Here is a 13,243-nt window from a genome sequence, read left to right on the forward strand (position 1 = left end):
CTCCTTAACAGCACAAAAATCTGTTTTATGAATGCACACAATTGGTGGGCATCCAAAGTGGAATAATCTGTGTATCATTTACAAATATAGGAGACCACAATAGAAGTGATGCTGCTCATGAATGCATCAGAAATTCACCATTAAAAATATTTATTTTCACCAATGGTATACTTTGTAAACAGTGCTTCCACTTTCTTAATATTGGTCTTCAGAAATTCATTTTGTGATAAATTCCCTAAATAAAGGCTTCTTCCCAGCTGATGTTTACCACTCCGGGCTGCATGAAGCACTGGCATTTTGCTTCAAGACAGGAGGTAACAGGAATAAATACAGCACCAGCTACATTTCCTCTGCATCAGATATGTGAATGTTTTGAGCATTGTAATGGGTAGCGTGGGTGACACAGAATTTCACAAAATCGCCCACACAAAGAGCAGCCCTTCTTCAGAAGGCACAGCAGACACCATTTTGTCTCATTCCAAAGCAGTTCACAACCTTCTCCAGTTTTTCAGTTGAAGCTTTCAGACACAAAGTTTTTAATCTAAACCTGATGGGACATGATGAATTTTTAGGAGGGTAATTTGATTTCTAGACAGTAGGAGGGAGAATAGAAAAGGGCAAGAATTGAGGTCACAGCTGTAAATATCTCTGAGCTCGCTGAAGGAGTAAATTAAAGTGAGAATAGCCTTTATTTTTAGTTACATAGACACTGATAGGCATTAAATTAATGCCAGTGTAAGATTTCATTCCTACATTTTTTCATAGGAGGGACCCATATTTGCCCTGGGGGCTTGGTGGCAAAGGGGTCAGGGTAGGGGTAAGTCATGAAACCCACTCCATGTCTTTCTGTAGAGATACGTGAGAAACCAATTGTGGGCTGCTGCCTAGGAAGCCCCGCCCACTAAGAAGACCTCTTGGGACTCTGATTGGCCTACGAATGTGTTAATCACAATTATATCAATATATGCTGTGCTGTAGCTGTTTGTGGGGAGATTTTAAGGGATTTTTAGCTTTGTTTGCTTTTGCTTTAGTTTTTGGCAAGCCAAAGGATATATCTAAGTGAGAGCTGGCTTTTAACATTGTAACCTGACTCTTCCCAAATTTACTGTCACTGCTTAAAACATTTTGGCGTATATTATTAGAATTCCCTTCTACTCCAACGGCTCATCTTTTTCTATATCCTGAGTACTATCAATCTTCATCCTTTGAGGGAAGATTTTATTTTGTGTATGTATTTGTTTCTTATTGTGGAAAACACACATAACATAAAATTTGTCATTTTAAAGTATACAATTTAGTGGCATTTAGTGCCTTCACAATGTTGTGCAACCATTACTACCGATCTAGTTCTAGAACATTTTCATCACCCCTGCTCAAAAACCAGTTACTCCACATTACCCCCTCCCCTAGCCCCTGACAACGGCTAATCTGCCATCTCTATGGATTTGCCTATTCTGGATATTTCACATAAACGGAACCATACAACATGTGTCCTTTTGTGTCTGCATTCTTTCACATGTAATGTTTTTGAGGATCATCCATGTTGTATCTGTATTTGTTTTGAAGCAACAGGAAGTCAAATAGAGCCTAGTCTGGTCAGTTGGCTGAGTATATACTGTTTGAAAAGAGTTTAAGTGATATTACAAAGTAAATGAGATTAATTTTCCTATGTGCTCATGTTTTGTTTTTTTGCCCTTGAATATATAGGTTCTATTTACACTAAAAAAACAAAAACAAAAAACCCCACACCAAATAAACACCACAATACATTACTACCTATACTCAGAATATAAGTATTGCTTGATTACTGCCAAGTAGACTTAGGTTCTCTTTTCCGGGGGTGGGAGTTGGCCAAAGGATGTGATGCTGAAGATGTTACACAGAAACTATGACATCCCCCTAATGAAAAATATGAGGTACTGTATCTGAATTCAGATCTTAGGTGACTATAAGGCAAAGTATTCAAGTTAGGCTTTTGTAGCCTCTCTTTGTAACATCCTCCCTTTTAATTGCCCACTCTCCTAGTTCTCCCATTAAGGTGAAATAGCTAGTTAATAACATAAATTCACTCTAAAATATTTACGACTTAATGAATTTAGAAACTAATGACGATATCCTTGCTTAATTCTACAAATTAATTAACTTTTGATCAATAAGTGGAGAGAGATGTTAAGGGAAGTATCCTTTCTTGTTCTCTCAAATCACACCACATGGACCAGTGTGGTTCTCAAACTTTTTTGTGTCTAAGAATCACTAGGATATTTGTTTTAAAATATAAATTTCTAGACCCCAGAAATTCTGATTCAATCTGGGTGAGGAGCAGAAATCTCTACTTTCAATAACTATCCTAGGTTGGTGGTCCTCAGACTTTAGTGTGTATCAGAATCACTCTGAGAGCTTGTTAAAACACAGATTTCTGGACCTCAGAATCTAGAGTTTCTGATTCATAGGTCTGGAGTGGGGCCTGAGAGTTTACCTAACAAGATCCCAGGTGATGCTGATGCTGCTGGTTGGGGACCATGTTTTGAGAACCACAGTCTTAGGTGATTCTAAAATAACTGTGCCGGGCATCCCTGGCGGCGCAGTGGTTGAGAATCTGCCTGCCAATGCAGGGCACACGGGTTCGAGCCCTGGTCTGGGAAGATCCCACATGCCGCGGAGCAACTGGGCCCGTGAGTCACAACTACTGAGCCTGCGCGTCTGGAGCCTGTGCTCCGCAACAAGAGAGTCCGCGACAGTGAGAGGCCCGCGCACCGCAATGAAGAGTGGCCCCCGCTCGCCACAACTGGAGAAAGCCCTCGCACAGAAACGAAGACCCAACACAGCCATAAAGAAATAAATAAATTAATTAATTAATTTTAAAAAAAAACCTTTAAAATAACTGTGCCTTGGCTACATTTGGAGCCATACTGATAAACTAATCACAATTCTGCAAATCAAGCTAAGCCTGTATGGCAGCCTGTGATAAAAGGGCTTGGCTTTCACAGGGATGGAATAAAATAAACCTTTGTCCCTAGCTGTGGAAGCATCAATAATTTTCAACAACAATTTTAATAGGGTACTATTTTAATCTAAAATATCAGTTAAGGACCTAAAACCAATGCATGAAAAACAGTATTTTCTTTTGACTTTCAGGTGTACATATAAAAATTTGTAAATTATTGTTACAGACTTCATTTAAAATAATTTATATATAAAAAAACAACTGGGGACTTCCCTGGTGGTGCAGTGGTTAAGAATCCGTCTGCCACCGCAGGAGACACGGGTTTGAGCCCTGGTCTGGGAAGATCCCACATGCAGCAGAGCGACTAAGCCCACACGCCACAACTACTGAGCCTGCGCTCTAGAGCCCGCGAGCCACAACTACTGAGCCAGTGTGCTGCAACTACTGAAGCCCATGTGCCTAGAGCCCCTGCTCCGCAACAAGAGAAGCCACCGCAATGAGAAGCCTGCGCGCCACAACGAAGAATAGCCCACGCTCGCTGCAACTAGAGAAAGCCCGCGCGCAGCGACAAAGACCCAACACAACCAAAACTAAATAAAATTTTTTAAAAAAACAAAAAAAAAATGAAGCACTTAAGAAAATCACTGTTTAATGGCTTGGGGTTTCGATAGAAAACTGATTCAGGGGTACAGCCTACTGGATAATTCTGAGATTGCAAAGGAAAAAATTGTCATAGGAGTTTTAACATTTAATATCTTTCTTTTATGTATTAATTTCTTTCCATGTTTCTTTATAAGCATGGTATAATGGAAACATCATGAACTTTGGAGGTTCAAGATCTTTCTTTGCCTTGTGACTTTCCTTGCTATATGACCTTGGGCAAGTTACTCAAGCTTCAGGTTCCTACACTGTATAATGGGGTAACACAATAATTACTACCCAGCAGACCTATTATGAGAATTAGGAAATAAAACATTTAAATTTCCAGCATAATGTTGGACTTATTGCAGAAACTATGTCCTTTATACACACACACACACACACACACATATACTAAACAAACATAAAAGAAAAAAACTCAGTTTCTGACCTTCGTTCTATACAAGTTCCCTAAACTTAATTCTGCTTTGAAGCAACATTTACCAGCACATGTGGGGACTCCATGTTGGTGTTTCTCTGCATTTTGACTTCTGATAGTTCTATGCTTTAATGAGTTAGGGAGGACCAGGCAGTGGAAGAGCCTCATCACCTTTTGCTGGTATTAAAACTTAATGATGGAGGGCCGCGCCATGGCCCGAAAGGCGGCTGGGAGGCCGCCAGAGGAAACACTGTCGCTCTGGAAACAGGAGCAAGCCCTGTTGAAGACCCTTGTTGTGGACCGGGACACGGAGGCGTGGCAACGGGACCCCGCCTTTTTGGGCCTGCAGAGGGTCGGGGGCGTGGACGTGTCCTTTGTGAAGGGCGACAGTGTCAGCGCCTGTGCCTCCCTGGTGGTGCTCAGCTACCCTGAGCCCGAGGTGATGTATGAGGACTGTCGCATGGTGAGCCTGACAGGCCCCTATGTGTCAGGCTTCCTGGCCTTCCGAGAGGTGCCCTTCCTGGTGGACGTGGTACAGTGGCTGCGGCAGAAGGAGCCCCGCCTCATGCCCCAGGTCCTTTTTGTGGTTGGAAATGGGGTGCTTCACCACCGAGGCTTTGGGGTGGCCTGCCACCTTGGTGTCCTCACAGACCTGTCCAGCATCTGGTGGCCAAGAAACTCCTGCAGGTGGACGGGCTGGAGAACAACGCTCTGCACAAGGAGAAGATACGGCTCCTGAAGGCTGGAGGAGACTCATTTCCTCTGATGGGAGGTTCCGGGACCATCCTGGGCATGGCGCTGAAGAGCCACGACCACAGCACCAAGCCCCTCTGTGTCTCTGTGGGCCACAAAATGAGCCTGGAGGCAGCCGTGCACCTGACCCATGGCTGCTGCAAGTTTCGGATCCTGGAGGCCCTGCACCAGGCTGACATCCACTCCCCAGACTACATCCGCAGGACCCTGGGAGTCCAAGGGGCCCCTGCCTTGCGGCCGAAAGGAGCAAGAAGGCACAGAGGCCAAAGCCGTGCCCCCAGGGAGTCTCAGAAGAGCCCACAGATTTAGAAATTATCCATTGACTTTCTGCCATGGGGCTTGAGAGTTTGTTCCCTCTCACATAGCCTCTCATACACTTTCCTTCCACCCATCTTCTCATTTTCATTGAATCAGAATTCAATGTCTGCGTTATTCTTTCTTTGCACATACTACTCATAGCTGAGTAATGTAATGTAATTACATCCCCTTTTTTGTACAACCTCTTGCTTTTCCTGCACTTGATAATTGCCTCATGTTTTGGGTTTGGTTTATTTTCTCTGTATTCATTACTTATTCCCAAACCCTGCAATGGAAATATAAATCTCTTTTTGGTACATTAAAAGCATCAGGCCATCTTGAATTTATTTTTTTCTCGGAGCCTGTGTCAGCCAGCTTCCAAGATGGCCTCCTGGGGCTGGTGTAGCCCTGTGGCCACACTGAACCTGGTCCATCTGTATGACGAATGGAGGTGTGGGTGTGTGAGGGTGTGTCACTTCTGATACTAGGCCTAAAACACATTGGGACTTTTGTCTTGATGGTGCCCCCTCCTTCTCTCTCCCCCCTCATCATTCACTTCGAGAGAAGTCAGCTGCTGTGTTGTAAACTGCTCTGTGAAGTCCACATGGCAGAGAACTGAGCCCACCTGCCAGTCACCATGTGAGGGAGTCATCTTGGACAGCCTGCAGCCCTGGTCAAGCCTTTAGATGCCCCAGCCCTGGCTGTCATCTGACTGCAACCTCAGGAGAGACCCTGGGACAGAACCACCTAGCCAGTCTGCTTCCAGGTTCCTATCTCACAGTTTCTGAGTATCTCACCTTTGTTCTGGAATAATATTTTTATGCAGCAGAACATAACTAATACAGAGCCACTCCTCCCATAAAAAAAACAATAAATAAAAACTTAATGATAAAATGAAGCATCTCAGCTAAATACTTTCCTGTAAAAAAATTGTTTAAGTAGAAACCATACTCAGTGCCTTCAGTCAATTAATTCCCTCTGTTCATTCTCAGAGAAGACACTTATAAATTGATCCTTATCTAAGATAAACAACAGAAAATGAGATCACATTAATGTCAAGGCCCAAATTGTGATGTTTCTGGACATGCTTAGGAACTCATATCTTGAGTTCTTCAAATCTCCCTGTGATTCGTGGAGTGTCTGTGGTGGTCTCAAGTGTGCTTGGAAATGGGTTCACTCATGTTTTCGGCTCTGGCTTCCTGGTCAAGCAATCCAGAGTTGTGATTCAGTGATCTCCTGTTGGGCCTGGGGATCTGCATTAAAACAAGTACTCCAGGAGATTCTGATGAAAGGCATCCTTTTTTTTTTTTAACATCTTTATTGGAGTATAATTGCTTTACAATGGTGTGTTAGTTTCTGCTGTATAACAGTGAATCAGCTATATGTATACATATATTCCCATATCCCCTCCCTCTTGCATCTCCCTCCCACCCTCCCTATCCCACCCCTCTAGGTGGTTACAAAGCACCAAGCTGATCTCCCTGTGCTATGCGGCTGCTTCCCACTAGCTATCTATTTTACATTTGGTAGTGTATATATGTCCATGCCACTCTCTCACTTCGTCCCAGCTTACCCTTCCCCCTCCCCATGTCCTCAAGTCCATTCTCTACGTCTGCATCTTTATTCCTGTCCTGCCCCTAGGTTCTTCACAACCTTTTTTGTTTTTTTAGATTCCATATATATGTGTTAGCATACAGTATTTGTTTTTCTCTTTCTGACTTACTTCACTCTGTATGACAGACTCTAGGTCCATCCACCTCACTACAAATAACTCAATTTTGTTTCTTTTTATGGTTGAGTAATATTCCATTGTATATATGTGCCACATCTTCTTTATCCATTCATCTGTTGATGGACATTTAGGTTGCTTCCATGTCCTGGCTATTGTAAATAGTGCTGAAATGAACATTGTGGTACATGACTCTTTTTGAATTATGGTTTTCTCAGTAATGGGATAGCTGGGTCATATGGTAGTTCTATTTTTAGTTTTTTAAGGAACCTCCATACTGTTCTCCATAGTGGCTGTATCAATTTACATTCCCACCAACAGTGCAAGAGGGTTCCCTTTTCTCCACACCCTCTCCAGCATTTATTGTTGGTAGATTTTTTAATGATGGCCATTCTGACTGGTGTGAGGTGATACCTCATTGTAATTTTGATTTGCATTTCTCTAATGATTAGTGATGTTGAGCATCCTTTCATGTGTTTGTTGGCAATCTGTATATCTTCTTTGGAGAAATGTCTATTTAGGTCTTCTGCCCATTTTTGGATTGGGTTGTTTGTTTTTTTCATATTGAGCTGCATGAGCTGCTTGTATATTTTGGAGATTGATCCTTCGTCAGTTGCTTCATTTGCAAATATTTTTTCCCATTCTGAGGGTTGTCTTTTCATCTTGTTTATGTTTTCCTTTGCTGTGCAAAAGCTTTTAAGCTTCATTAGGTCCCATTTGTTTATTTTTGTTTTTATTTCCCTTTTTCTAGGAGGTGGGTCAAAAAGGATCTTGCTATGATTTATGTCATAGAGTGTTCTGCCTATGTTTTCCTCTAAGAGTTTTATAGTGTCTGGCCTTACATTTGGGTCTTTAATCCATTTTGAGTTTATTTTTGTGGATGGTGTTAGGGAGTGTTCTAATTTCATTCTTTTACATGTAGCTGTCCAGTTTTCCCAGCACCACTTATTGAAGAGGCTGTCTTTTCTCCATTGTATATTCTTGCCTCCTTTATCAAAGATAAGGTGAACATATGTGCATAGGTTTATCTCTGGGCTTTCTATCCTGTTCCACTGATCTGTATTCCTGTTTTTGTGCCAGTACCATACTTTCTTGATTACTGTAGCTTTGTAGTATAGTCTGAAGTCAGGGAGTCTGATTCCTCCAGCTCTGTTTTTCTTTCTCAAGATTGCTTTGGCTATTCGGGGTCTTTTGTGTTTCCATACACATTTTAAGATTTTTTGTTCTAGTTCTGTGAAAAATGCCATTGGTAGTTTGATAGGGATTGCATTGAATCTGTAGATGGCTTTGCATAGTATAGTCACTTTCACAATGTTGATTCTTCCAATCTAAGAACATGGTATATCTCTCCATCTGTTTGTATCATCTTTAATTTCTGTCATCAGTGTCTTATAGTTTTCTGCATATAGTTCTTTGGCTCCTTAGGTAGGTTTATTCCTACGTATTTTATTCTTTTTGTTGCAATGGTAAATGGGAGTGTTTCCTTAATTTCTCTTTCAGATTTTTCATCATTAGTGTATAGGAATGCAAGAGATTTCTGTGCATTGATTTTGTATCCTGCTTCTTTGCCAAATTCACTGATTAGCTCTAGTAGTTTTCTGGTAGCATCTTTAGGATTCTCTATGTATAGTATCACGTCATCTGCAAACAGTGACACTTTTACTTCTTCTTTTCTGATTTGGATTCCTTTTATTTCTTTTTCTTCTTTGATTGCTGTGGTTAAAACTTCCAAAACTATGTTGAATAATAGTGGTGAGAGTGGGCAACCTTGTCTTCTTCCTGATCTTAGTGGAAATGGTTTCAGTTTTTCACCATTGAGAATGATGTTGGCTGTGGGTTTGTCATATATGGCCTTTATTATGTTGAGGTAAGTTCCCACTGTGCCTACTTTCTGGAGGGTTTTTATCATAAATAGGTGTTGAATTTTGTTGAAAGCTTTTTCTGCATCTATTGAGATGATCATATGGTCTTTATCCTTCAATTTGTGAATATGGTGTATCACATTGATTGATTTGCGTATATTGAAGAATCTGTGCATTCCTGGGATAAACCCCGATTATGGTGTATGATCCTTTTAATGTGCTGTTGGATTCTGTTTGCTAGTATTTTGTTGAGGATTTCTGCATCTATGTTCATCAGTGATATTGGCCTGTAGTTTTCTTTTTTTGTGACATCTTTGTCTGGTTTTGGTATCAGTGATGGTGGCCTCATAGAATGAGTTTGGGAGTGTTCCTCCCTCTGCTATATTTTGGAAGAGTTTGGAAAGGATAGGTGTTAGCTCTTGTCTAAATGTTTGATAGAATTCGCCTGTGAAGCCATCTGGTCCTGGGCTTTTGTTTGTTGGAAGATTTTTAATCACAGTTTCAATTTCAGTGCTTGTGATTGGTCTGTTTATATTTTCTCTTTCTTCGTGTTTCAGTCTCAGAAGGTTGTACTTTTCTAAGAATTTGTCCATTTCTTCCAGGTTGTTCATTTTATTGGCATATAGTTGCTTGTAGTAATCTCTCATGACCCTTTGTACTTCTGCAGTGTCAGTTGTTACTTCTCCTTTTTCGTTTGTAATTCTGTTGATTTGAGTCTTTTTCCTTTTTTTCTTGATGAGTCTGGCTAATGGTTTATCAATTTTGTTTATCTTCTCAAAGAACCAGCTTTTAGTTTTATTGATCTTTGCTATCATTTCCTTCATTTCTTTTTCATTTATTTCTGATCTGATCTTTATGATTTCTTTCCTTCTGCTAACTCTGGGTTTTTTTGGTTCTTCTTTCTCTAATTGCTTTAGGTGTAAGGTTAGGTTGTTTATTTGAGAGTTTTCTTATTTCTTGAGGTAGGATTGTATTGCTATAAATTTCCCTCTTAGAACGTCTTTTGCTGCATCCCATAAGTTTTGGGTCATCATGTTTTCATTGTCATTTGTTTCTAGGTATTTTTTGATTTCCTTTTTGATTTCTTCAGTGATCTCTTGGTTATTTAGTAGTGTATTGTTTAGCCTCTATGTGTTTGTATTTTTTACAGTTTATTTCCCTGTAATTGATATCTAGTCTTATAGTGTTGTGGTCAGAAAAGATACTTGATTCGATAAGGGATCCATTTTTTAACACAGTGTGAAAAAAATCTTGCATTAGGAGCACTGCCCTGAGATCCAGCAGAAATCGGTTGTTCTGCTCCCACTTGCTGTAACTACTGGAATAGAACTGAGCAGTACTCTACATTCAGTGAGAACTCTTCACTGGTTAAGTAGAATATCACTTATAATGGCCAGGGGGCACTGTGGTTCAAGTTAAGTGTCCTTTTGATTCTAGTGTGGCAAACCACAGTGATTTATGAGGCTCTTGCTGCAGTAAAAGACCACTGTTGAAGGGGACACTATTCCTTCCTCCTTATCTGCTGCCCCAGCGTTATAGAGCCAGATTGTTGAAGTTAGCTCGGGATTCAGCACAGAGTGTTGCACAAAGAAGGCATTCAATAAATATGTATTAAATGGAATCCTTGTGGTGCTATACTACCAGTAATATCAATTGGTTAGTTTAATTGTAGTTTAATTGGAAGATAAATTTATTTGGCTTTGTAGTCATGACTAAGAAGTCATTCCAAGACTTGGGTTCCCATCCAATGTAGCTCTACTCCAGGTAACTGAGGACTAGGAGTTTTGGAAAGTTTGTGCCCTGATGTGTATTTTCCAGATACAGCTTTGGCTACACACAATTCATCTATGGTAGCTTATCAAAAATCACATTCCATCAACATTGTAGAGTTAGACTAGGGTTTGGGTGAGGTTCATGTGAAGAGGAAATTAATTAGGACTCAATGTTTTGAGTAATTGTATGGGGATTAGACAGGTACTGTTATTAATGGCCAAGTGTTAGAGAATAGTGTTGGTAGGGTTTCTTTTTACCTTGGGCAATACTTATTAGTGTTCTTAAAGTAATGTGGACTGACTTACACAGGTCACATGATAATTATCGCTTACTCCTAATCAGTAAATATGTATTGCTTCACTCTAAATGGCTCTAAAAAGTCTGTAGGTCATGGATGATAGTGCCTTGTCTCTCAGGGTCACAATAATACAGAATTATTAACTTTTATTTTCTTTCCCAAGTCAGGAATCTGTGAGAGTGATGCCACTCAGATAAACTCTGACTTGGGCTTCCCAAGAACCCATTTGGAAAAATGCTAGCCTACAAAAACTAAGAATGAATTTTAAAAAAGCAGTTTGATGAAAAAAGGATGGTTTTAATCTATTTTTAAAAAGTTTAATAAGCTTTCACCATATTCTCCTATTTGCTATGAATTTTAAACCACATACATTTATTACCTACTTTAAATCATTGTTAATAAAGAAATATAATTATAGAGATATTATTTATAGAGTATTTGCTTTTAGGAGTAAATGCTCAGAATTATGCAACCATAGAAATAAAAACTTTTTATTGAGCCTAGTATGAGAATTAGGTATTATGCTATTCTAGGTTCTTCCTATGCCATCTAGCAGGAGACTCAAATGGATTTATCTGAGTTTTGTGTAGATTATTTACCATCAATTTTTCCAACTTTTCATTTGTAGCAAATCAACTACATTATACCTGGTAAATGGTACATTTAACAAATTATTGGTTGAAAATAAAACTAAAGCAGATGAAACAAAGTGTAAACCCTGCCTTATGTTACAAATAACTTTACGACAGGATATGTTCACGTTTCCAGCTCACATCACTAATGACACCAGTGGGAGATTCCACGGTTCCAAATAGGTCATTACTGCTATTGGTAGATCATTATATTATGGTATGATGACACATCCTGATTTCTTCAGCCAAGAATATCCTAAGGACAGAATTCCTTGACTTAATAGTCTATAATGCATTTTCACAAGCTATTTCCTGTCCTTCCTCTCCTCTGCCTTTCCCCCTTCTCTGTATGATGAATTCTGACTCGTCTTTCAAAAGTCCTCTAATATCATGTCCTTTGTGAAACTTGCCTTTTGTCATAGTCTGCTTGCATACAACACACAGACACACAAACGAAAAGACACACCCACAGGACTAATTGGTCACTCCTTGTTGCATCCAGAGTACCTTGTTCTCACACTTCTGCTACCTCATTAACTATTATGGTTTTCACAGGTAGAGCAGTTTGACGACAAGGATTGTGTCTTCTTCATCTTTGGATTAGACACCATGAGTGAATGAATGAATGAATGAATGAACAAAAGTCTTTATATAGTCAATACTACTGCTCATTTCTCTCACTTGGTTGGTTACAGAACCACTCATATTCAATTCTCAGTGACTGGGCTAGAAACAGAGAATTACAGAGTATATGAGAAAGGAAGAGACAAGGGCATGGATGGGAGAATAGGAAGTGATGGGTCAGCAGAAATAGCTTTTCAAGGGATATTTAATGAGCTTCTCCTTTCTCTACCTTCTCCCTTCACCCTCAATCTTCTTCTTCCCTATGATTGAAGGGACAAACTATCTCACAGCTGGGGATTTGGCTTAGTTCCACTTGCACATGCTTATGGATGGCAGTGATGATCACAGAGGACTCAAGTGCTAATAATGGAAGTCGGAAGTGAAGGAACAAACTACAGGACTTCCCCTAAAACATAATATGTATTCACATGAAAAGCCTGTCTTTTGGGACCAGCTCCAGGTATCTGACCTTTCTAGGGGTTCTCTTTTACTGTCCCCAGGTAGACACAGGGCTCCTCCCATGACCATGCTCCAAATGAAATAGCCACCCTTCCTGGGGCCCATGGGGAAAACTATCATAGGCTGACCACTCCGGGCTGACAAAGCAGCTTCATCTCCAAGCCCTACAGCATTACTAGTGTGGTCTAATCCTGTTAGAGAATCATTGTTCCATCTCCAGCATTGAGTATCCGTGATTGGACTGCAAACCTCCTAAGATTAAGGGCCGTATCTAATGCTTCCCGATTGAACTCGTACAACAGTGAAGCAAAGGTCTTAAAGTAAAACCCTGATATATACTCTCTTTGGTTAACTGATAAATAAATGACCAACTATCATATCTTTTCCCCCTTTTTTCACATCTACTCATCTCTCTCTTTCATTCATATTACTTCTCTTTCCTGTACCTTGTCCATCTTTCACAGGGCATTATTTTTCAAAGGTCCTAGTTACTCAGCTCTGTCAGAGGCACCATGGCAAGTGAAGCCCAGTGCAGAATGAGATAGACAGAGTCCTGCCCTGAGACACTGACACTGAGTAGACCCACATTCAGAGGACACAGAGGGGAAAGGAAGCAATAAACATAAATCCTGTCAGAGCTGTTATGGTCATAAAATGTGTTGTAACCATGCTCCAAATCAAGGTCAGCCCAGAACTAACAGAAACCCTATGATTAGCACCATCACCTTATTTCCCAACTGCAGACATGAAAGACACAATCCTTCTCTATCTGTCCTCCAGCATGATAAGAATAA

At 40.3% G+C, this 13,243-nt stretch overlaps 1 protein-coding gene and 1 long non-coding RNA gene across 4 annotated transcripts in view; one reads left to right on the plus strand and one right to left on the minus strand.

The window, feature by feature from the left end:
• The window catches only part of LOC133088075 (uncharacterized), a 252,236-nt gene that overhangs the window by 148,765 nt on the left and 90,228 nt on the right, over positions 1-13,243 (minus strand). The gene's annotated exons all lie outside the window — the stretch shown is intronic.
• Positions 4,234-5,160, plus strand: LOC133099638 (endonuclease V-like). The gene is given in 3 exon segments (XM_061203404.1): positions 4,234-4,684; positions 4,687-5,003; positions 5,006-5,160. Coding segments are annotated over 3 exon segments (861 nt in total). The 3' UTR covers positions 5,099-5,160.

Source organism: Eubalaena glacialis, chromosome 1, assembly GCF_028564815.1.
Source record: "Eubalaena glacialis isolate mEubGla1 chromosome 1, mEubGla1.1.hap2.+ XY, whole genome shotgun sequence".
Taxonomy (NCBI): Eukaryota; Metazoa; Chordata; class Mammalia; order Artiodactyla; family Balaenidae; genus Eubalaena; species Eubalaena glacialis.